This window comes from Mesoplodon densirostris, chromosome 13 (assembly GCF_025265405.1).
Source record: "Mesoplodon densirostris isolate mMesDen1 chromosome 13, mMesDen1 primary haplotype, whole genome shotgun sequence".
NCBI classification, from domain to species: domain Eukaryota; kingdom Metazoa; phylum Chordata; class Mammalia; order Artiodactyla; family Ziphiidae; genus Mesoplodon; species Mesoplodon densirostris.
Window position 1 is genome coordinate 83,945,427 of NC_082673.1, and position 23,337 is coordinate 83,968,763.

General features: G+C 35.2%; 1 protein-coding gene across 4 annotated transcripts in view; it reads left to right on the forward strand.

Moving 5' to 3' along the window:
• The window catches only part of EFR3A (EFR3 homolog A), a 91,173-nt gene that overhangs the window by 47,720 nt on the left and 20,116 nt on the right, over positions 1 to 23,337 (forward strand). For all 4 annotated transcript variants that reach the window (XM_060115964.1, XM_060115967.1, XM_060115965.1 and 1 more), the window contains 12 exons: positions 974 to 1,111; positions 3,361 to 3,439; positions 5,678 to 5,813; positions 7,559 to 7,726; positions 11,281 to 11,395; positions 12,641 to 12,692; positions 14,057 to 14,229; positions 14,703 to 14,778; positions 16,339 to 16,500; positions 17,135 to 17,266; positions 18,463 to 18,530; positions 19,507 to 19,634. In XM_060115964.1, the coding sequence (XP_059971947.1) occupies positions 974 to 1,111; positions 3,361 to 3,439; positions 5,678 to 5,813; positions 7,559 to 7,726; positions 11,281 to 11,395; positions 12,641 to 12,692; positions 14,057 to 14,229; positions 14,703 to 14,778; positions 16,339 to 16,500; positions 17,135 to 17,266; positions 18,463 to 18,530; positions 19,507 to 19,634 (1,427 nt within the window). The remainder of the gene's footprint in view (positions 1 to 973; positions 1,112 to 3,360; positions 3,440 to 5,677; positions 5,814 to 7,558; positions 7,727 to 11,280; positions 11,396 to 12,640; positions 12,693 to 14,056; positions 14,230 to 14,702; positions 14,779 to 16,338; positions 16,501 to 17,134; positions 17,267 to 18,462; positions 18,531 to 19,506; positions 19,635 to 23,337) is intronic.

Sequence of the window (23,337 nt, forward strand, 5' to 3'; positions counted from 1 at the left end):
TGTAGCTGAGGTTAGTTTTTCTGTCTAAAATATTTATTCTTCTAAAGGTACCTGGCTAGTTGAGAATTGACTCCCCATAATTATGGCTCTTGAGGTACAAGATTAGCATAAATAGGATACAGGAATGCTGATACCATTGGTTGCCAAATTTTAAGAAGTTGTGTTTTTTCATGGTTTTATCCCAATGCTACAGATACATGCTTTTTTGAAATTATTATTGCACATGAATACATTAGTCTAAAATAAGGTTTTAAAATATGAACAAATAGTGTCTATTGAAGATATCTACTTATACAAATGTTCTAATTAGCTTTTAAATTTTTATTTTTTATTCAGACTGTGCCATAGTTTTTTTCTTTTTTTTTTTTTTTTGCTGTACGCGGGCCTCTCACTGCTGTGGCCTCTCCCGTTGCGGAGCACAGGCTCCAGACACACAGGCTCCGCGGCCATGGCTCGCGGGCCCAGCCGCTCCGCGGCATGTGGGATCCTCCGGGATCGGGGCACGAACCCGTGTCCCCTGCATCGGCAGGCGGACTCTCAACCACTGCGTCACCAGGGAAGCCCCATAGTTTTTTTCTTGATTTTATTTTTGCTCACTTACAGTTAAACTGGGTGATCTTTGGGCACCTTGTTCTTACTAGGATTTTGCTATAAATGTAGTGAAGTTGTAGGAAGTTAACAAACAAGCAACTACTGAGTATTTTGCCTTTAGAGAAGATATTCTATTAGTTAAAAACAAATTATACAAGTGAATTTAGCTGTCCAATTTTGAAAGATTATGTGATTAGCTTCAAGGTGTTGAGTTCAAGAAGTAGGATTAAGCTCTAAAGTTATTTGGGGATAAAAAGAAAATGTCAAAAAAAAAAAAAGAAAATGTCATTCTAATATTTCTGAGAAGTAAAAATCTGTTCTGTTTAACTGTCAGAACTAGTGTCAGAATTCTCACATTCGTTTGTTTGTCTTTATTTTTCAGTCGCATAGGCCCTCCTCCTTCTCCTTCAGCAGCTGACAAAGAAGAGAATCCCGCCGTGCTGGCTGAAAACTGCTTCAGAGAACTGCTGGGCCGAGCAACTTTTGGGAATATGAATAATGCTGTGAGACCAGTTTTTGTGTAAGTAGTTGATGTTTTCCTGGTTACTTGTGACTGTCCTATATTCATTCTGTTTTAATTTACTTACAGAGGACAAATACTCTTACCTGTGTGAGTGAGTTATTAATAGAACCAGTGTAGCAGTGTGGGAAGGGTACAGGATTGAGTCAGACAACATCCCTTTGAGCACTTGTTCAACCACTTCACTAGATTTCCCCCCTTAAATAGGAAATACAATCATGTGCATCATTTCACTAGAGTTTTTATTCACACCTTGAAATGTATATATCCAGTAAAATATTAAAACAAACGAATGTCCAAGTATGATGTATCTTATTTTATTAACTTCTGGTCAGTTCCTCATATTCCCTGGCTTCTATTTCTTGGCTTTCTTTTTGCCACGGCTGGACTGCCTTAGGTCGCATTCTCTTCTCTGACTAAATTTTATCTTATACCGAGTGACTGAGCAGAGCAGGAATATTAAATATCTTGTTGGTACTTATATGCTGCCTTCCAAGCAGAATACATTTGTGAGCCTTGAGTTTCTCCACATAGACGTTATCTCTCAAGCCTTGTAAACCCTCTTGAGTTCTAACTCAATTGTCAGGTGATAGATTTATATAACATTCTGTGTAATTTCTGGACATTTTTGCTAGTCTTTCTTTTGTTAATCATTTGCCTTGTCCTTTCCCCTTCCTGACTATAGTAATGTCTTTATAGCATATATAAAGTAGTCGAAATGTAATAGCCAGAATTCTTTATTTAGGGCAGATATTTGGGTTCAAAGTTGAGCTTTAGTTACAAGAATCTATAAACCACAAAATTAAGCATCAGAGAAATATTATAGTGTTTTCAAAAGGATTCCCCCCACCCCACCGCCGACTTCTACCACCACCAAAAAGTTGAGACGTACCGTTTAAAGACTCTGTGGGCTTATGAAAATGCTACTAAGAACTAATCAAATTATGTCAAATATAACTAAAGGCAGATTTATTTTTTCCAGACATGCTGATTTAATATCAGAATTCCAGCTTTTATCTTGTTAACCGAGAGGTAATCTATAAGGCCTTAAAAATCTAGAGAGCTAGTCTAAAAGAAAGAAACTACCGAATTAACTGTACTTGATTACTTGAGTAACTTGGAAGTGGGCCATATTCTTTTCTATGTAGAACTTAGTGGACTTACCTCCTGATCATGTGTTAATTAATCTAATTAAATGTTAATTAAATAGTTAATTATATATTAGCTATTTAATTAATTTGTTGATTAAATATTAAATGCCCTCTCCAAGTAAGGTACCAGGTATTTTGGGGGAATATATACATGAATAAAACTGTCCTAGTCCTTAAAAACTTGATTGATAATTGACATTCGTAGTGGCTTTTTACCTTGTGTGTTCTGTGAATTTTAATTTTGAGCTCATATTCATTGTAACTTTACTTGTGAGAATTCTTTGAGTCTTGGATTAATGGTGTGTACTCCATAAGAGGCTTTATTTTGCTTCTGCTGAAGGCATGGATGCAGTGTTATCCAGGCATCGCTTTGAACTACATTCTTATCTTCAGTTTTTTTGAGCCACATAGATACTTGTGAATTCTGTCAACCAAGATGAGAGCCTGGGTGCTAGGTGTATGGTTGAATTCTTCAGAGAGACTTTCATTTTTGTGATTCTTCTCAGAGCCAAGGCCAACACAGACAAGCTTCTTGACAGTCTTCTACAACATAGAACATTCCCCCAGATTCACTGAAGGTGTCGTCTTTTAAGGCTTGAATTGATGCATGTGTTTCTGATCTGATAGCCACGTTTCCTGGGTGGACCCTAAACTTTGTCTCCAGTCTCCTGTGTATACAACCCTTTAAACCACTAAGCTATCAGCTACCAGAGATCTGAAGATGTGCCTAAGACAACTGCTGGCTTCAATGTATACTTACCTCTCCAGATTCTCACCTTCTTGTGGAGTCTGGACTGAGGGACTTTTCTTTCTTGCCAGCTCATGTTGGTATTGAAAAATCATATATATATGTATATGTATGTATATATATGTGTGTGTATATATATATATATATATATATATATATATATATATTCTAGTCTTTTATTGTTACTGTTTTATGAAAAGATTTGGCAGTTCTGGAAATGGAAACATTGACTTTCTTTTAGATAATGTTCTTCTGATTGGTAGGCTTTGCATATTGTTGAGGGTTCTAGAGGAGAAAGTGTAATAAAAATAAGGAATTCTTAAAGTAATTTTCTTACTGTTAATTTACAGGCATTTAGATCATCACAGACTATGGGATCCCAATGAATTTGCAGTTCACTGCTTTAAAATTATAATGTATTCCATTCAGGTAAGGATTGGTTAACTGTTATATTTATATATAAGTAATTTTAGTTCTGTGTCGATAAGCATGTCCTCAGACAGAGATAGAGAACAATGTAGGAGATAAGACGTGTTCTTAATTTAGTTCTTTGTCTCATTTATTTTTATTTACCGCTTTTATTCTTACTTGCCAAGATGAAAAAATATCTAATTAAAAAGAACTAAATGATTTTATGATGACAGTCTTTATTGTGCATTTATTAAATACATTATTGAGCATTTATATTTTATGATAAACTGGTATTAGAATTGATATTTATTACAGCATCATATAGCTGATACATTTATTGGATATTTACTATGCAATAGTGTAGTCTTTATAGATTGAGGCACCTGATGGGGCACTTTCATCTACTGCAGAGGACAGCCTTGGTTTTCGTCAAAACTTGAACAGACCCAGTTAGCTCTTAATTCAAGTGGGATTTTAGGTCTTTATTTTTTAACACTATCTGCATTTTTAATGCCCTAAAAAGTCATCATTAATTTAAAGGAAATAAGGTAGTAAGAAGCAGTACAGCTTTTAGTATAGGTCATACCAGGATTTGCATCCTAGATGTGCTGTTTACTAGTTGCATAGAACTTGGGCAAATTATTTAGCCTCTCTGAGCTTCAGTTTCCTCTTTTCTGAGAAGGAAATTTTAATGAATTCATTGAGTGGTTCATTTTTATATTAAAATAGAAGGTACCTTTTATCAAGTGCTAGCTATACCTCTGAATATGCTAGTAAGCTTATGTATATGCTTTATCTCATTAATCCTCCTTATTCTATGAAGTAGATACTGTTATTATCCCCATTTTACACATCAGAAAACTGACCTTTAGAGAGGTCAGGCACCTCACTCAAGGGTACACAGGTAGAATGTAAGGATTCAAATTCTGGTCATTCTGTTGTAGAACTTTTGGTCTAAATTAAACATTAAGTTTAGGTTACTATAGCATGCCTAGCATAATGTAGGTTTTCAGTGCATGGTAGTTATTATAAAGCTGGTTTGGATGTGGAAGGATAATTTTAAAAAATTTTTTCCCAGTTTTATTGAGATTATAACTGACATATAACATTATATAAGATTAAGGTATACAACATTGCAAAATGATTACCATAATAAGTTTTCTCAAGATCCATCACCTCACATAGTTACACATTTTTTTCCCCTTTGATGAGCACTTTTAAGATCTTTTAATTTAATTTTAGTTTAATAGGTGAGAAGTTGATCTGGCAATCTGTGGACATAATTAAGGCTGTTCCCCTGGTCTTCAGTAGCCTTGTATTTCTTCATTTGCCTTCCTCATTCAGATTTAGTTACTAGATGAAATTGTTTTTTACAAAAAGTAAAGTAAATTACAAAGTTGAAGAAACTGAAGGAATCAATAAATATTTGTTGATTAAATGTCTGAGAAATGACTTCTGGTCCACAGCATTGCTTTAGAAGGAGCTTTAAGTGCATCATATGTTTTTTGAAGTCCATTAGTCAAAAATTACATGGTAGTACCCACCAGAATGGGAGTTTCTGTTTAATAAGACCATCCTGATACAATTAAAACTTCTGGTAGATTTGATTGTTTTAATTGCCATTTACTATAAAATTGATATAGGAATCATTCTTAGGTAATATTTCAACCTATGTCCATAAAACATTAAACTAGCAGCTGGCCCTGATCAGGAAATTTCATCAGGTACACATTGTTAAGACTTTAATTTTGGTAGTGGCTCTTGATTAGATGGGAGTTTTGACTGTTTAGCATTGTTAGATGTCCATGATAAGAAATAGTATGTATCTGGTTGGGTAAGAGAGAAGTACTATCAATGTCATAATCTGTCTGTTTTTTAACAACATTTTGTCCTATTATCAAGTTATAAGAGTGTATAAACATTCTTTGTAGAATTACAGAGAGGTACAAAGAGAGTAAAAAATTTCTCGTAAATCTCCCTCTCAGAGATGACCAGTGTTAATATGTAGGCATATATAATTCCAGTCTTATATACTTTTTAAAAAACAGAATTTTATTTAACGTAGTATTTTGCAACTTGCTTTTTTTCACTCAGGATATCGTAAATATTTTCCGGTATCCCTATTTATTCTTAAAAAGAATGGTTTCTAATGGCTACATATTGTTCCATTAAATGTCACAAGGTTTATCATTCTTATGAATTCTGCCAGGATGCATGTAATTGTTCATATATTTTTATACTATTTTGTTCTTTTAGGCTCAGTATTCTCACCATGTGATCCAGGAGATTCTAGGACACCTTGATGCTCGTAAAAAAGATTCTCCACGAGTTCGAGCAGGTATTATTCAGGTTCTCTTAGAGGCTGTTGCCATTGCTGCTAAAGGTTCCATAGGTGAGTGCCAGCAGCCCCCCCCCAACAAAAAAAATTCATTAATCTTTTTCAGAATTTTTTTTTTCAGTAGGAATAGCAATGTGTGGAAAACTCTTTGAAAATATTTGCCATGTTTTTAAATGTGCTCTAATTTCTCTTGAAATGTTAGGTTCACGTGACTATTGTCAGACTTCCTTAGTGTACACTTAAACATCTCCCTCCAGATCATTCTCTTCTCCCCTTCCTCCTTTTTTCCAATAAAGATTTTTGAATACCAGTTATATGCTAAACATTGGGAGGGTACAGCTCCAAGAAAGGTATGGTTTCCTTGGAGTTAGATGACTTTACCTAACCCTGTAACACAAGGCAGAATCTGATCACATGTCATGAGAAAACCAGGGTCCAGAGAAGGGAGGGAAAATGGATCAGCAGGAGAGAAGTATTATGTAGCCCGTTTGACGGGGACCTATGGTGGTAGTGTGGGGGAAGCCCGAGGAGCGGCTTAAAGTTCCACTTGTGGCCAGGCCACGGGTGTCATTCTACAGTTGACTGGCACGAGTTAAAGATTTACCGTACTCTTCATCAGAGATGTGTTATAGGGTAATTCATCTGGCTGCAAAGCGTAGGACACATTAGAAGTCACAGGTGGTTGTCACCATTGTAGGCACAGAGAAAGAACTTGACCTTGATGGCAGCAGTAGAAATGGGAACGTAAAGCCAGCAGGATTTGATAACTGACTGACCAGAGGGGTAACAAGGGGAAGGGACAGGTCAGACATCATGCTTTTTCACTCACATGGGATTAGAAGAATGGAAGGGTCCCTAATTACTGACGTTAGGAGGAACATCTAGTTATGGTTTCTTTGCTTCAAAATGAAAGTGGAACTATACATTAGCTGCTGAAATATTCTAATATTCACTCAGTGTCAAATGAGAGTGGGCATTTTGGATATGGACTTGTCATTACTCATAACTTACCTCAAAGAGATGGAAGCAGGTTACTTACTTGAAGAGTTAGCTTGAAATATGAAGTGAAACACAGATGGTGCATTGACTGAATCATCTCACCTTCTAATATCTATTATGTGTGAGGTTGCTATGTTTTAGGTTCTGTACATTCAAAGAAGCATTTGAACGTGGCTGCCTGTCCTGGAGAAAGTTGGAATCTAGAATAGGAGGCAGAAATAAAAACACTGATTAAAGTAGAGCGTGATAGATGCGGTGCCAGAAACACAGGCAGAGTATTTATAGTACTAAAAACAGAGAGCATGTTTAGTTTACCTGAATGTGATAAACTGGCTAGTTTCTGTCTAATAATTGAGGCAAAATTCTTTCTTATTCAACCTCAAAAGATGCCAAATAAATTTCTTAGGCCACAGTGAGCTATTATTATAGTTCTATGGATTCTGACCCAACTGTCAGGTTACCCCAATACTGTACACATTATTCTGAGTAGACAAGATTAGATAGACGGAAAGTTTTTGGTAATCTTTATATGCATATACACATTTTGTGTGGTTTGTACCAAGGATTCAAACAGTGAGTTGCTCAGAGATGCCCAGTAAATGTTTGTTGGAATAGCTAGGAGACTTTCTTATTTAGGTATTTCTCATTTACTTTTTTAATGTGCTAGTTAGTTCATAAATTATGAAGTATTTCCAAGTACTTAGAAAATATGCAGAAATCTCTGTTGAGAAATACGAGGATTGGATTTGAGTGTACGTTGCCAGAAAAATGTATCTGCTTACATCAGGGTTCATTTGCAGGACCCACAGTGCTGGAAGTCTTTAACACGCTATTGAAGCATCTGCGTCTCAGTGTTGAATTTGAAGCACATGATTTACAGGGAGAATCTATAAGCAGTGCCAGCTTAAACACAAGTTCCAAAGACAGTGATGAGAAGATTGTGCAGAATGCTATCATCCAAACAATAGGTGAGTACATTTCACTTTTCAAGTTATTCTGGAAAACAGTGATTCAGAAAGCCCTCACGGAAGGTACTTGTCTCTTACGGGACATTAGTCAGAGGTGAATGATAGCTTAGACTTTTAAAAAAACTTTCTGTTTGGAAAATAAACAAACATAAGAATACGACAAAGAACACTGTATATACCCTTCACCCAGATTCATCTGTTAATATTTTGTGTCATTTACCTTATCATTTCCTTTCTCTCTCTGTCTGCCTTTCTCCATCCCTTTCTCCATTTCTCTGTGTATGTATATGTGTGTATATATAGATATACACACATAAGCACATATATAAATATGTACATATAGAGAGACATAGATACATACATATACGCATCTCCTTTTTTTCCTAACCACTGGATGGTAAGTGCATGGCTCTTTACTACAGATTATTTTTCCAAAGAGTACAGTTATCAAATCAGTAAATTTAACTTTGATACAGTACTTTAGTCAAACTTTCATATTTCAGTTTTGTCATTTGACCTGATAATGTCCTTTATAGCATGTTTTTCCTTAGGTCCAGGATCCAGTCTAGGATCATTTAGTTGCATTTAGTTGTGATGTTTCTTTGGTTCCTTTAGTTTGGAACATTTCTCTTTTATGATATGGGCATTTTTTAAGACTATAGGTCCCCCTGACCCCTCACTTAAAAAAAAAATATCCTCACATGGGTTTGTCTGCTCTTTCCTCATGATTAAATTCAGGTTATGGGTTCCTGGCTGGATACTACGTAAGTGATAGTGTTCTTCCCAGATTATCACATTGGGAGGTACACAGTGTACACCTCCTTCTCGCTGGTGAGGTTAGTTTTGATCACGCAAAGTATTGTTCTATTTCTCTGCTGCACGGTTTCCATTTTTCCCCTTGCAATCCTAGAATCAGTCATTTCTCTAAGGAGCTGTGGTTCCTTTTAGTGGGGAAAGGCACTGGAGACCAGGATCTGGGTACTGATACTCAGGCTTTAATATCATATGCTTCCCCCTCCCATCACACACACAAAGGGTAAAAGGGTACAGAGCTTACTTAAAAAAAAAAAAAAAAAGAAAAAGAAAGAAAGAAAGAAAGCAAGCCATGGGGAATTTTTTGGGAAATTAAATGATCAGACTGTATATAAATACAAATTAAAGCAATCAAACTCTTCCTACTTTAACCCTCCTCTTCCAATATTTTCTTTAGAGTATCCAGATCATATTTTAATGTAACTATATGATTTCTAGGATAATTTCCAAATTGAGTTGTATTCTTGGGTTTAGTACCTAATTTCTAGTGGTTTGCTAATAGTTTCTACTAATAATAGAGTCATATAAATTTATTCTGGAGCTCAGTTTATGCCTTTTACTTGAGTAATATCCTACCTATGGACCACTTGTTTATAATAGTCCTTTGGAATATTTAATACAGAGTTTTCCTTTGTTTATTTCTAAAGTTTTATGGATATGCATACATGCATTACGCGTCCACATTCAGCACCTTTTTGTTGAACATATTGAACTTACACCAGGCTGTACGCTTGGGCTTCTTGATGTACGTGACTCCCACGTTGTGGATGCCTTTGGTTGATCTGCTTGGGGTAGTACCTCTGTTTCACCTAATCACAGTCTCATCATGTGCATAGAAATTGTCCTCATTAGGGCAGAGGCCCAGGGTGTCTGTGATATTTTAAGATGGTATATCAAATCAGCTAGTCTTGTTTTCAGAGAATTAATTTAAATTGCTTTAGTGACTTCTAGTTAATTCAGTGTTACTGTTTTACTCTAGAGTATTTAATTTATTGTTTCTCAAGTATGTTGTTATAAAATGTATATACCACAGACAAGCAATATTTCTGTGACATAACACATTCAGAATAACGTGAAAATTAAAACATGAGAGAAAAACAATGCAGTGTGGCACAGTGAATAAGACTTTTATTTAAATCACACTTCTGCTTTCCTCAATATTTTCTTTCAGAAGTTCTCAGTATTCTTTCTTTATCAGATTACGTGAATATTGGTGGGACACAGAACAGGGCTGCTGTAGCTTTTGCACTTGAAGATAGGAGGCCGTTGGCCAAAAGCTTTTTCTTTTAAAATAATGCTCTGCTCTTTTGGGGAGGCTCATTAGCACTTCTATTCAGCAGTTCAAATACAAACAATGGGAATAGAGAATGCGTTAACTTTCTGGCTGTCCTCACAGTTGACTTGTTGGAAAATTTCTGTCTTTGTGGTTAATGACCAACTTGCCTGGAACAGAAAAATCAGTGTCCAGTTTTGTACAGTGATTAGGAACATATCTAATTGGGTTCTTGGAAAGTTGAAAATACCTTATAGAGAGGAAGCAGAGAGTAATAATAACACACATAAGCTTTGGAAATGTGAATAGATCTCACCTCAGGTCTTAATGTTAGCTGTGTAATTTCTTGTATGAATTCCTAACCTCTCTTATCCTAATTTCCACAAGAGGAAACTGACACAAATAATAGTACCTGGATTCATAAGGTACTATTATTTGTTGCTGTAAGGATACAAATACAAAGTAGCTTCTTACCCCATAAGTATGTGCTCAAGTGTTAGGTAAAATAATATACTTTATGCTGATTGAATAATGTTAAGATCATGAGATTTTTGATTGCTAGAGTATGTTATAAAGAGAAATGAGTTTTACCCCTAGATCTAATCAAAATGATAAATAGAACAATTTGAATTTATAGAAAGAGATTATTAGCTCCAGCAATACAGGCTGAAGAGTTAAGTTGAAAAACTAATTTACTCTTAAAGAAATATTAAAAATGTAGGTTTCTGTAATGATTATGTTGCATTTTAAGAAATGATCAAAAATAGCCAGGTTTTAATACATGTCCTGATCTTTCAAAGAAACAACAGGGTTAAAAGTTTGAGTAAGTGATTATTAAGTGTCCTAAGTCTTCTGTGACGAGGAAGCAAACTTTCCAAAGCTATAACAGATAAATTCAAAATATGCACAATACCCAAGAGTTCCTTGAGAAAAATGACAAATAAGTAAATAATTTGAATTATGTATATTGAATTAATATTGAATTAACCCACAGTGTTAGACTGTAAACCTGGCTCATTATAATGACATTCTAGAACATTTCAACAATCCTGAGGAAGCCAAAGTAGTGGCCTAATTATTGACTTTCTTACTAGAACAGGAATTTAGGCTTACAAAATGGGAACAAGGGTTTCATCAGAAACACTACCAAAAGTTTTTTTTTTCCTTTTTCTAAAGCTTCAGTCAATTCAAACTGATGATTTGCCACTGTTAACTGTATGCAGAAGACTTTCAAACATTTATCCTAATCTAAGTATTAGTCCATTAAACACATCTTATAATGTACATCATTAAATGATTTTTACCAAAGAAATTACAATATCTTTAGACTTACATGTAGCTCAAAGACATTATTTTACCACATATTGAAAGCTGTGGTTAAAAATATATTATGATTTTTTTATTATATGGAAAAATAAACTTCTCCATTTGCAAAATTTATCTTAAATTTATCTTAATATTTTTATAGGATTTTTTGGAAGTAACCTACCAGATTATCAGAGGTCAGAAATCATGATGTTCATTATGGGGAAAGTACCTGTCTTTGGAACATCCACCCATACTTTGGATATCAGTCAACTAGGGTATGTGTATGTAGTTGTTCTGTGTTCTCAAACTGTAAAGTTGAACTTAATCTTGTATTAAATTTTATCTTAAATCTATAAAATGTTTTGTCTTTTTACTCAGTAATAAAAGTCCTGTGGTGTTGTTATGGCACTAGATTGCTAAGCAGTTGAATCAACATTGCATGCTTGGGTGGGAGGATTTGGGAGACGGGAGTTGACACATACACATTATTGATACTGCGTATAAAATACGCAACTGATGGGAACATACTGTATAGCACAGGGAACTCTACCTAATTCCCTGTGGTAACCTAAATGGGAGGGAGGTCCAAAAGGGAGGGGATATCTGTATACGTATGGCTGATACATTTTGTTGTGCAGTGGAGGCTAACACAACATTGTAAAGCAACCATACTCCAATAAAAATTAAAAAACAAAACCAAACCAAAAAAACATTGCATGCTTTTAGAATCAGTTTTCAGTATATCATAAATTCTTAAATTTTCTTATATTGGCTAGGTGGAAGGTCTATTCAGCTTGGGCATTTTCTATATATGTAGATTATTTAGGGTAAAGTTTCAAGTTTGTCACTGTGGAAGGAATGTTTACTTATTTCTAGAGTTCTAGAACTGAAAGTTATTTTAAAGATCATATGTCTTGGCTCCCTCCCTTCATTTTATAGATTTGCTTTGATTTTACAGCATGCTAAAGCTTTAGTTTGTAAATATGTTTGCATGTTGCTGATTTAATAAGTAAATGATACTCTTATTTGACTTATATTTATTTGGCCATTAATTAGAGCCCTTTCTTCATTTGTTAATTCTTTTTTGAAGAACTATTTATGTAAGAATTATTTAGGCACATTCTTACCTGCTTATTAATATATGTTAAATAGATATTATGTTTGTCAGTTATATTTGCAATAGATCTATTCTCCAATTTATAGTATCTTTTAATTGAGGTTGTTTTGTTCTGTATTCATACAACTGACTTTTCATGTCATTACGTATAGAGGTCTGTTTCCTTTGAGAGCCAATAGCTTTTTAATTTTCTTTGTTCAAATTTGATTTATTTTTTAACATATAACCCTTTAATTCATGTGAAATTTACTTTAGAGTATAAAGTGAGCCTTGACTTTAGCTAGTATGAAAATAAAATCTATATAGCTAATATGAATAGAGTTTTAAAATCAATAAATAATAATGTAAGGAAATGAAGTTAATTACTATTAATAAGATAATACCACTATTTTGTATATTTTAGGGATTTGGGAACCAGGCGGATTCAGATAATGTTGCTGAGATCTTTACTTATGGTAAGGAATTTAAGACAGGTGAAGAACACACTTAACCCTAAATTATTAAAGAGGTTAAAAGAATAGCTTCACATTATCGGTTTCTTTTTCTTGTATTATAAGGTAGTATTTACGGTAAGTTTTTTTTCTGTGGTTTATATACTTGAATATTATGCTTTTCATTCTTTAAAATTTTACTTTTATTGTTTATTCCTCACTTCTCCTGTCGTCTTATTTGATCTTCATAATGATGAAACATACCGAGGGCAGGAAGCATTGCCGTTTTATAGATGAAGATGGCTGGGCCCAGCTAGAGCCAGATTTGTCAGTCCTTTCCTATGTGATCTTTGCTTTTTTATTTGTATCTTGTTTAAGAGCTCCTTGCCTACTCTGAAGATATAAACACATTTGTTTATATCTTCTTATGAAAGGTTTAAAATTCAGCTTTCCACATGTAGAACTTTGATCTGAGGTTTATTTTTGTATGTGGTATAACATATGGATATATTTTTAATTTTTCTAGGTGGGTAGTAATTGTCCCACCAATTTCTGCTCACTTATAAAATCACCTTTATCCTATAATGAGTGCCCAAATATAAATGTTAGATTTTCTATATATGCTAGTAATCCTGAATATAAATAGAGATTACCCACATGAAATTTCATTTGGTCCTAAGCCTTTTTATTAAATAAATTCCCTGAGTAAATAACCTTGTCTCTAATCCTAATTGTACTACATAGTCAACTGAATGAATTTCTGTGTGGTATGGTTAAACTATTTAATAGCATTAAAGTATATGCTAATTAAAAGCTCCAACTTTAGACATAGGGATGCACTCAGAAATGTCACATCAAATAAAGAATAAAGTACAGCTTTCCAAAATGAAAATGCTTTCCTATTAACCTAAATTGCTTAATTTAAAATAAAAGAATTATTTGCCATTTTAAAATTTTCAGGTCTTACCTGCGTTATTTGCTGCCTAGTCTCCTTATATCCATTTAGGACTGAATACCTGTTCCATATATTCTTAGTCTCTCTGAGCCTCAGTTTTCTTTTACAAAATGGGGGTACACTAATGCCTAGGCTCATAGGAATACGGTAAGGATGAAGTTAATACACATATAGTGCTTAGATTCATGCCTGGCATATGGTAAATGTGTGCTATTATTAATTTTATTAACTCTATGAATGATGTTTTTGTAAATTCAGTAAAATCCTCATCATCTCACAAATTTCCTTTTAGTTTTTCCTTCAGGCTTGTGTCCATACTTGCTGTTTTCTCTAAGCTTATGGTCCTTGTAAAACAGCTTGAGAGTTTTACCAAAGAAGGACTCATGACAAAGGTTTTTTTGTTTGTTTCTTTGTTTTTCCTCCCTATAATCAGGTAACCTCTGGATACAAAGCAAAGACAATAGTTACTGCACTGCCGGGGTCTTTTCTGGATCCTTTGTTATCACCATCCCTCATGGAAGACTATGAACTGAGACAGTTAGTCTTGGAAGTAATGCATAATCTCATGGATCGCCATGACAATAGGGCAAAGCTTCGAGGGATAAGGTAATGTGCTATTTGAAGATAGGCTTAATGATAATGTTTTCAGATTTCTATGTTAATGTATTTAAGTACTGTAATTTTTTTAATCTAGGATTTTCAGGTTTTATTAATCCAGAATTTTATTTAGTTGGTATTGTGACAATTTAATTATTAATATGTTTTAAGATAGTCGGTGTTGAAGGTCTTTTAATGTACTTTCAGAGATCTCATCTACTAGTAATCACTAGTTACATAAATTTTATTTTGGTTTTGCTTTAAACTTAGGAATGACATTAGAACTCAAGATTACTTTACGCAATTCTACTTGATTAAACTTGGTAATTCAGTAGTATCATTACATATAGCCTTATTTAAAATGCTCATTGAAATGAGTGTTAAATAGTTCAGACTCCTAAGTATAGCTGATTCATCATATAAGATATGATATTATAACTAAATGTGCTGTTCATTAAAAATGACGCATTGATTGTCTCTAGAATAATACCAGATGTGGCTGACCTAAAAATAAAAAGAGAAAAAATTTGTAGACAAGACACAAGTTTCATGAAAAAGGTAAGATTATCTTCTGAAAAAGAATGCATGACTTAAGTTATAGCCATTTGAATTGTTAGGTAGTTTTATATTGATCGATAACCTTAAAATGAAGCCATAGCATTTTGGAGTTGAAAATCGGAAGCCATCTTCAACTCCCCACATTGCCACAACCGTCCTGATGGCGTCTCCTCAGGCCTGCGTTTAAGCTTCGCGTGGTCAGTCTGCTGTGATGGTTCCAGATTTCTCCCTTTGAGTAAAATGTCTCTCTGTGATTGCTGCCCTGCCCTCCTCCCCACCCCAAACACAAATGTTGCTTTCACTTTTAATGGGTCCTTAATAGACAGCTTCAAGCTTTTGAGAATACTTATCATCATAAGTAGCCAAAAAAAAACCCACTTGCTAATACTGAACCACAGACCTAAACAGACTTAACCAGTCACTGGCGCAGCTGGAGGACTATGGCCACCCTCACCTGGGTGGGTCCATGTGCATGTTAAATAGAGAACAAAGCAAAATGCATACCTTTAAAGACAGGCTGGCTTCCAAAGACTGTGCTGCTGTTGCTCATTTCTTTCTCCTAAAGTGAGGAAGCAGATGAACCTTCTGAGAAACAGAAACTTGAGCTTGGAGTGTTAAGCTCAAGCCCCTCCACGTGAGAATGAGTAGGCCTTACCCTGGCTGCACATTACGATCACCGGGGGAGCTTTATGCTTTAAAAACACCGATGCCTGGGCTTCACCACTGACGGGTTAAATCATATCGGGGGTGGGCAGTGGTGACTAGTGGGGAGGAAGCATGGTGGTCCTTCCATTTCCCAGTGATTGTAGCTTACAGTTTGTGTTGAGAACCAATGCAACACGTTGAGTTAATTACTACATAGTAACTTGAAATGGGAAAAACTCTCATTTCTGTTAGCTCTCACTTGGCAGTTAGACCTATATCCAGGAATGCTTTAGACAGCAAGGCTTTTATATTCTTTATTAACATATTTAGATTAGTTTGGTTTAGAGGGGACCCTCTCGCAGTCCCTGGGCTGTGTCTGTAACCTCTCCCCTACAGATGGGCTTATAGATGTGCCATCGTCACTTCAGACAAAAGTGTAGCAGAACCTGGAGATGCTCTTCCCTGGACAGCTCTTAACTCACCTCACAGGAGGTTGTTCCCTAAGGCGGGAAAGCCTGAGTCCATTTCCTCTCAGCCAGATGTTCTTTATCGTTGCCAAAGCTCCCATAATTCTGCTGTTCATTTCAGTTTTTCTCAGATCAGTCTATAATTTGCTTGTCTTTTCAAATTAGTATTAAAAACATTTTCATTGTTTACACTGGAACTATTTCTTACTTGCTGTTTTTACTTAAGTTTGTCCTCAACTCCAGTATTAGTTTGTAGTTATATATTGGTGTAGTTACTGATGTTAATAATTGGAATACAATTTGACCCTCTGATGATCAGCCTAAATCTCTTCCATGTTAAGTTATGTAATAAGATAGCTGCTTTTTAAGAGGTTATATATGCATGTAAAATCTGCCTTGCTACATTTTAAGCAAAATCATCTTTTTCCTCTGTCATTCCCCTTTTCAGAATGGGCAGCAACTGTATCGGCACGTATATTTGGGCTGTAAAGAGGAAGACAATGTTCAGAAAAACTATGAGCTCCTTTACACTTCTCTTGCTCTCATGACTATTGAATTGGCCAATGAAGAAGTGGTTATTGATCTCATTCGATTAGCCATTGCTTTACAGGTATGTTTTCATCACCTTTCATTGAAGAAAGGATTCTTTCATGAATTAGACACCATCTTTACAATATTATTGCCTTTATCCAAGGACATGAGTTTTTTAAGTGAGATGTCTAGTTTTAAGTCTAAAATACTCAAGGCTATGATCCCATTCATATATTCTTTTAACAAATGTTGATTAAGTACTGACTATGTGCTGACTGTTGTTCAAGGCCACAGGAATACTGTGATGAAAAAGACAACATGGTCCCTGTGCCCATCCTAGCAGGGAAGGTGGTCGTTAAATAATAAGAATTACATAGATGTAGTTGTTTAATTGGAGTTTAAGTGTTACGCAATAACAGGACAGTATGCAACGAGAATATATATATTTATTTTTATATATCATATGTATTCTGCCCACGCCCACGTTTAGGAAAGGCTCTCCTAAAGAACTGTTCGAATTGAGAGATTTAAGTCTCTTATAAATGGGCATTTATTCTCTTTTTAGAATTTTTTTTTTAAAAAGCTTCTTATAAGGGGACATTTTTGTTAGCATTCCAGACTACCTGCCGTTTTTTAGTATAATCATAGAGAAAATGCTAATGAAGCGTAAGACCTCGATCTCTCAGTGTTTGTTTTTTGGTTTTTTATTAAAGGACAGTGCAATTATCAATGAGGATAATTTGCCAACATTCCATCGTTGTGGAATCATGGCGCTGGTTGCTGCATACCTCAACTTTGTAAGTCAGATGATAGCTGTCCCTGCGTTTTGCCAGCATGTGAGCAAGGTAATGTATTTAGAAAAGCCCTCGAATTTGATTTTTATACAAAAGTGACGGATTTTCTTCCAGTGGTGATTATTTTTAATTTTGATGATTATGTACCAAATTATTAAGATAATGCTATAAAAGTATGCATGACTTTTTCAATAGTGATAAAATCGACACTACAGCTCTATGACTAGTGTTATTTTTTCTTTGATGCCTGTTGTTGTGTTAGAATTTTTCTGTGTAATGGTTGAGTAGAATATATGATTTTCTTCTAAAATACTTCATGTGATTTCTTATATAATTGTTTTCCTTTTAAACCATTATGAATCTTAGTATCTAATATTTCTTTAATTATACTGTTCTTGTTGTTATTGTTTTAAACCAATCTACTTGAGTTCGATCTCAAAAGTTGAATAATTAATAAGCCTCTCAGAGATTTGTCCTGTGTCATTCAACTGTATTTAGCTTTCTCAGCAGTAACTCATTAAATAGTTACTTTCATGATTTAGTATACATTTTAGAGCTCCTAACTTACCTGGCAGAAAAAGTACACTGTAGTTTTTATTCTTTAAAAACATCTTTCAGGGAGAACCTCATTTTTATGAAATTGGAAGCACATCTCTCAGTCCTTGCTAAAATGTAGGTTTTTAGAACGTTCTAAGAAATAAAACTCATTCATTCATTAAACAAATGTTTGAGTGAATATTTGACAGCTGCCATTAGAGATACAAATGCTGTGAAAGCAGGGTCCCCCTTTAAGTGGCTCCCAGGTGAGTGGAGGAGCCAGACTTCACAAGAGCGCTGAGACCACCTGCACGTGCTGCAGAAGGTGGTACAGAGGAGGGGGGACAGCGAGGGCCTGGTGCTTGTGAAGGCATTTCCCACATAGGGCATTTGAGAAAGTACAGCTTCTAATCCCTCTGTAGTAGGTTTAATCAAATGTAATGTATCCTCTTTTTTTTTTTTCACAACCTGTATTATTTTACTATCATGATTTTGTTACCTGTTGACTTTTTAAAATAATAAATGTGAAAACAAAATGAACTCTGCTTTTGGGCTCTAAATGTAGTTTAAATTCCAAAATTAAATGATGGTATTTCGTATAAATGTTTAGATTCTGTTTCTGTGTTTTTAGTTTTCCAAATTTTTGTGGCAGGGTCCTGAGGAGTGAGGTTTTTGATTTTTATTTTGTTTTGTTTTTGAATATTTTTCAGGTTATTGAAATTCGAACTATGGAAGCCCCTTATTTTCTACCAGAGCATATTTTCAGAGATAAGTGCATGTATGTTAATTCTTTACATTTTAAGGAAGGGGCACTGACTTGGGAAACCAATCAGTGATAATTACAAAGGAGTAAACTACTGTTAGAATAATTTTCTGGTGTTTTAAAATATTCATCATTTTATGTTTCTGTCATTTAATTCATCTAACTTGTTTCTCTTGCTATAAAAGTTCTTGTAAAGTATAAATGTAGACTCATGAACACATGGAATCAATCTTTGATGAAAAAAATTTATCTTACCTTTTTTAATATGGAGGTATATCTCTTAAATATAGCATGTTCTGATATATAAGTGAACACTCCTTTAAGAGAATACAATATCCTGTTCAAGACTCTCAGTAATAGACAACAATACTAATAAAGCTGTAGGAGAAAGAATGTATTATGGAAAATCGGTGTTATACCCTGAATTTTTTTCTTGCTGTCCAAACAAAAAAATATATATGAAAAATACTTTATTCAAACTTTTGGGCTCTAAAACCAGTTTAATTTTGAAAGCATGTGCATAAGATAATATTAAGCAGTTTGAAAGGAAAGTGAAATCGTAGGTCTTAGCCAGGTGGTATCCAACTATCACTTAGTTGGCTAATATCTTCTTCATTAACAGTCAGGGGGCTTCTTTTTTATTTTCTTCTCTCAGTAGATTTTTAATTAGCATGAAAGTTAAAGCTGAATTTAGTCCTCTTCATCATTTAATGTGTGAATACCAGTGGAATCATGTAAGGCTGACTTCACCGTTGGGACATTACTGGGGAAATAATCAGCAGAATGCTTCGTATATGGGTCCACATACCATATGTTTTTGAAGAGCTCAAATTAGCCACCTAAAATACACTGATTTTTCTATTACTAATTACAGTTTAAGTTGCATTTATATTTATATTTAGGCCTTGATCTAAAATGTTTATATGTTCACTTATTTTTGCTCAGTAATTTAAATAACACTAAATGACTTCTTTTTTGATCAACTTGACAGGCTTCCAAAATCTTTAGAGAAGCATGACAAAAATTTGTACTTTTTGACCAACAAGATTGCAGAGTCACTAGGTGGCAGTGGCTATAGTGTTGAGAGATTGTCAGTACCGTACGTACCACAAGTAACAGGTAAGAGGAAGGTAATTAGAACTCTTACTCTAGTGATTATGTGTCAGCAATTTTTCTGTTAGCCCAGTTAGAAAGTTAATTATGTTTGTATACTTACTAGCTTAAGAGAGTTTACTTCTATTTTAAAATTTTGCTCTTGAAAACCTTTAGTAAATCTCTAAAAACATGTATATGATTTTATCATGAGCATATTGAATCCTCAAGTGATTATCATTATTATACTTCATATAGTATTGCTATTATACTGAATAATATTATCCTTTAAACAAAGAAGCAAAATGAGATCTTTACTCTTTAAGCAATATTGTGTTTAACTTAGGGAAATTGGTGAAAATTGTTTAGTTAGTGATTTGTGACTATTGACCTTAATGAATTAGGTAATTTGTGTCATTTGAAGGAGTACAGACTATTTGCTATGTAAAGAAATCTGCAAACTTCTTAAGTCAAGAATATGTTTTCCTCTGCATTATGTATTTCCTTCTGTTCTTTTTATTGCCTGAGATAATTCTGTTTTGTTTCAAGGCAAAACTGCATGGTGTCTTGCATTCAGTTTTTACTTTGAAAACTAAAATCGAAGAATTTTTATCTTACACCTTCATTTTCATTTGATGACTGTATAAATATTAAATTTGGTAGAAAAACCAGTCCTTCCTTTGGGGATACCTCTGTTCTGTAAGAGAACTGTTTGATTTCAGTTAGGTAGTTTTCTGGATTAATCACTAGAAGTAGTACAATCTTTGGGAATAGCTATCTTTTTATAATGTGGATCCAAAATATGTACATTTATTACAATGATAGTTGTTTATAATAGTCTGAGATGTTAATGAAAGCTTTTGCATTTTCTTTTAAATTCCATAGTATAGAAAATTCTATTCCTCATGAGTTCCTTGGGGAAATAAAAGTGCTAAGAATAAAACATGAGTAGAGCTTTGTAATTTAAAAGAATTTTTAAAACAGACTTTTAAAATATTTCATTCTTACAACTTGGATTTAGCTCTCTTTCCTTCAGGCAAAAAACCTCATAAACCCAGGCACAAGTACAAAGGTAAATCCAAGTGTCAGTTTGGCTTGCCCTTTCCCTCACCTGTCCTCTAGGAAAATAGCTTAATACAATTTGCCTTCTAGAAAATGGAGCCAGTGGCCTGTATATTTTATATAGTTGTGAGTTCAGTTATTATTTTGCTCTACGTTCCCCATAGCTGTAGTTTATTTTCACCCCTTGTTATTTCCTTTTACCCTATTCCTTTAACTGTAAACAATTTTTAATGAAAATTATGGTACTTTTTTTAACAAGTGGTTTGCTCTTCCCATTTCCTCCCACCCCTGAAAATGATATATTCTCTTTCTTAATGCCTCCCTATCATTGACTAGGAGAATTCTGAGTATTTCAGCATATACTTAGTTATATAACTGCACAGAAATCCCTCAGTATAAATAAGGTTTTTCTGATTTATAAAGATTTTGATAGTTTAGAACCAGTCCGTGGCATGTGTGTCCTGCCTTAATGCAGAAAAGAGTCAGAAGATACAGTGATACTTTATGGGATAATCAATCAGTTATTAAAGTTTCTTTTTGCTGTATAACCATCAGGTATTCATTTTAAAAAATAAGGGATTTAAGAACAATATATCAAAAGAAGAAAAACAAAATAGTTTGTTGTGTATCATGCATATACACCCATCATCATCAAAATAGTAGCTGCCATTTATTATGCACTAACTGTATGCCAGCCACTGTAATAAGCACTTTGTATTCATGTTCTCAGTTAATCTGTAACATAGTTTGGTGAGGAAGGTAGCACTGTCTTTGTTTACAAATGAGGATAGTGAGACTGAAATTAAATAATTTGGTTAGGTAAGACCACTAGAATTAACTGCCTCGCCTGTTCAGTTAGGTGCTTAATAAATTGATTTTTGGGCCTCCCTGGTGGCGCAAGTGGTTGAGAGTCTGCCTGCCGATGCAGGGGATACGGGTTCGTGCCCCGGTCTGGGAGGATCCCATATGCCGCGGAGCGGCTGGGCCCGTGAGCCATGGCCGCTGAGCCTGCGCGTCCGGAGCCTGCGCGTCCGGAGCCTGTGCTCCGCAACGGGGGAGGCCACAACAGTGAGAGGCCCGCATACCGCAAAATAAATAAATAAATAAATAAATAAATAAATAAATAAATAAATTGATTTTTGCCAACTGTGTGCTCAAAGATTGTTCAGTCATCCATATTGATCCAGGTTTATTTTTTTATGTATTCCACAAACCTTTACTGAGAGTCTATATCAAGCACTTTTCTGACTTTTGGGGGTGGAAGGATGTTAAGATTCAGTCCCTATCCTCAAGGATTAAAATCTGGTGGAGAAGACAGACAAACGACTGAAATATAATGGTAACTGGTTCTAAAGAAAGAAGAATGGTCTGCCTACAGCTTACTGAACTGTTGGTGGCTGACATATAGTAAGTGATCAATAAATGTTAGCTGAGTTTTGCATTTTCCTTTTATCTCAGATCAACCTAGAATTTGAGTTAATAGCGTATGTCTAGGTGTATGCTAAATGCTTCTCTATGAGGGGGTACAGTACTTAATGAGTATTTACAGTGTGCCAGCTGCTGTGCAAACAGAAGCAGAAATGAACAAGACAGATAGAGGTTTCTGCTTTCACAAAACTTACAGTCATTCCTAACGTGTTCCTCATCTGGACCACAAAACACAGAAGATGATTTTTTTTTTTTGCGGTACGCGGGCCTCTCACTGTTGTGGCCTCTCCCGTTGAGTAGCACAGGCTCCGGATGCGCAGGCTCAGTGGCCATGGCTCACGGGCCTAGCAGCTCTGCGACATGTGGGATCTTCCCAGACCGGGGCACGAACCCATGTCCTCTGCATCGGCAGGTGGACTCTAAACTGCTGCGCCACCCGGGAAGCCCTCAGAAGATGATTTTGAGTGACGTTTTTCTCAGTTCTCCCAAGATGGCGCTTCACCAGTTTTATTCGAGATGCATAGGAAAGAAGTTAATTCATTATACAATTTGTCTAACAGGACAGTTGCAATATGCCTTAAAGGCTATGATCAGAGAGGTTTGGGGTCCTCAGGCAGCATCTAGGAGAGTGTTTGGTCCAGGTTTGGTGAAATGGATGTCTTCGAGAGGAAAAAGTCCCTTTGCTGAGCCTGAAGCAGGTGTTAGGCAAGTGAACTGTGTTTTATGCAGAAATAATAGCATATGTGGAGGGGTGGAGGTAGGCAAGAACATGATTTTTCAAGGAATTAGTATAAAGTTAGTCTGCTTGGAGTGAATTGGAAGAGTAGGATTGGGAATTGTAAAACCGGGTTAAATAGTTTGAACTATCCTAAAAGCAATGGGGAGTCATTAAATGATTTTAAACAGGGGATGGCATGATAAGAGTTGCATTTAGAAATGTTACTCTGGTTGTAGTTTAGCAAACTGAAGACGGGACAGCCATTTAGAATACTCTTCAGTAATCTCCAGGAGAGATGGCAGTGACCTGTACTGAGGAGGTCCCAGTGCGAGTACAGGAAAGTGAGTGGACTCTAGAACACTGCAAGAGAGAATCTATAAGCAGTTGAGTGATACGGGGGTGCAGGGAGAAAGGCAAAGATTTTGTATAGGGCTCTACCACGGACATTTGGGTGCTTGATACAGCACCAGGAGGAAGAGCAGACAGAGCTCGTTTGCTGCTTCATTTGCTTGCTTTTTGCTG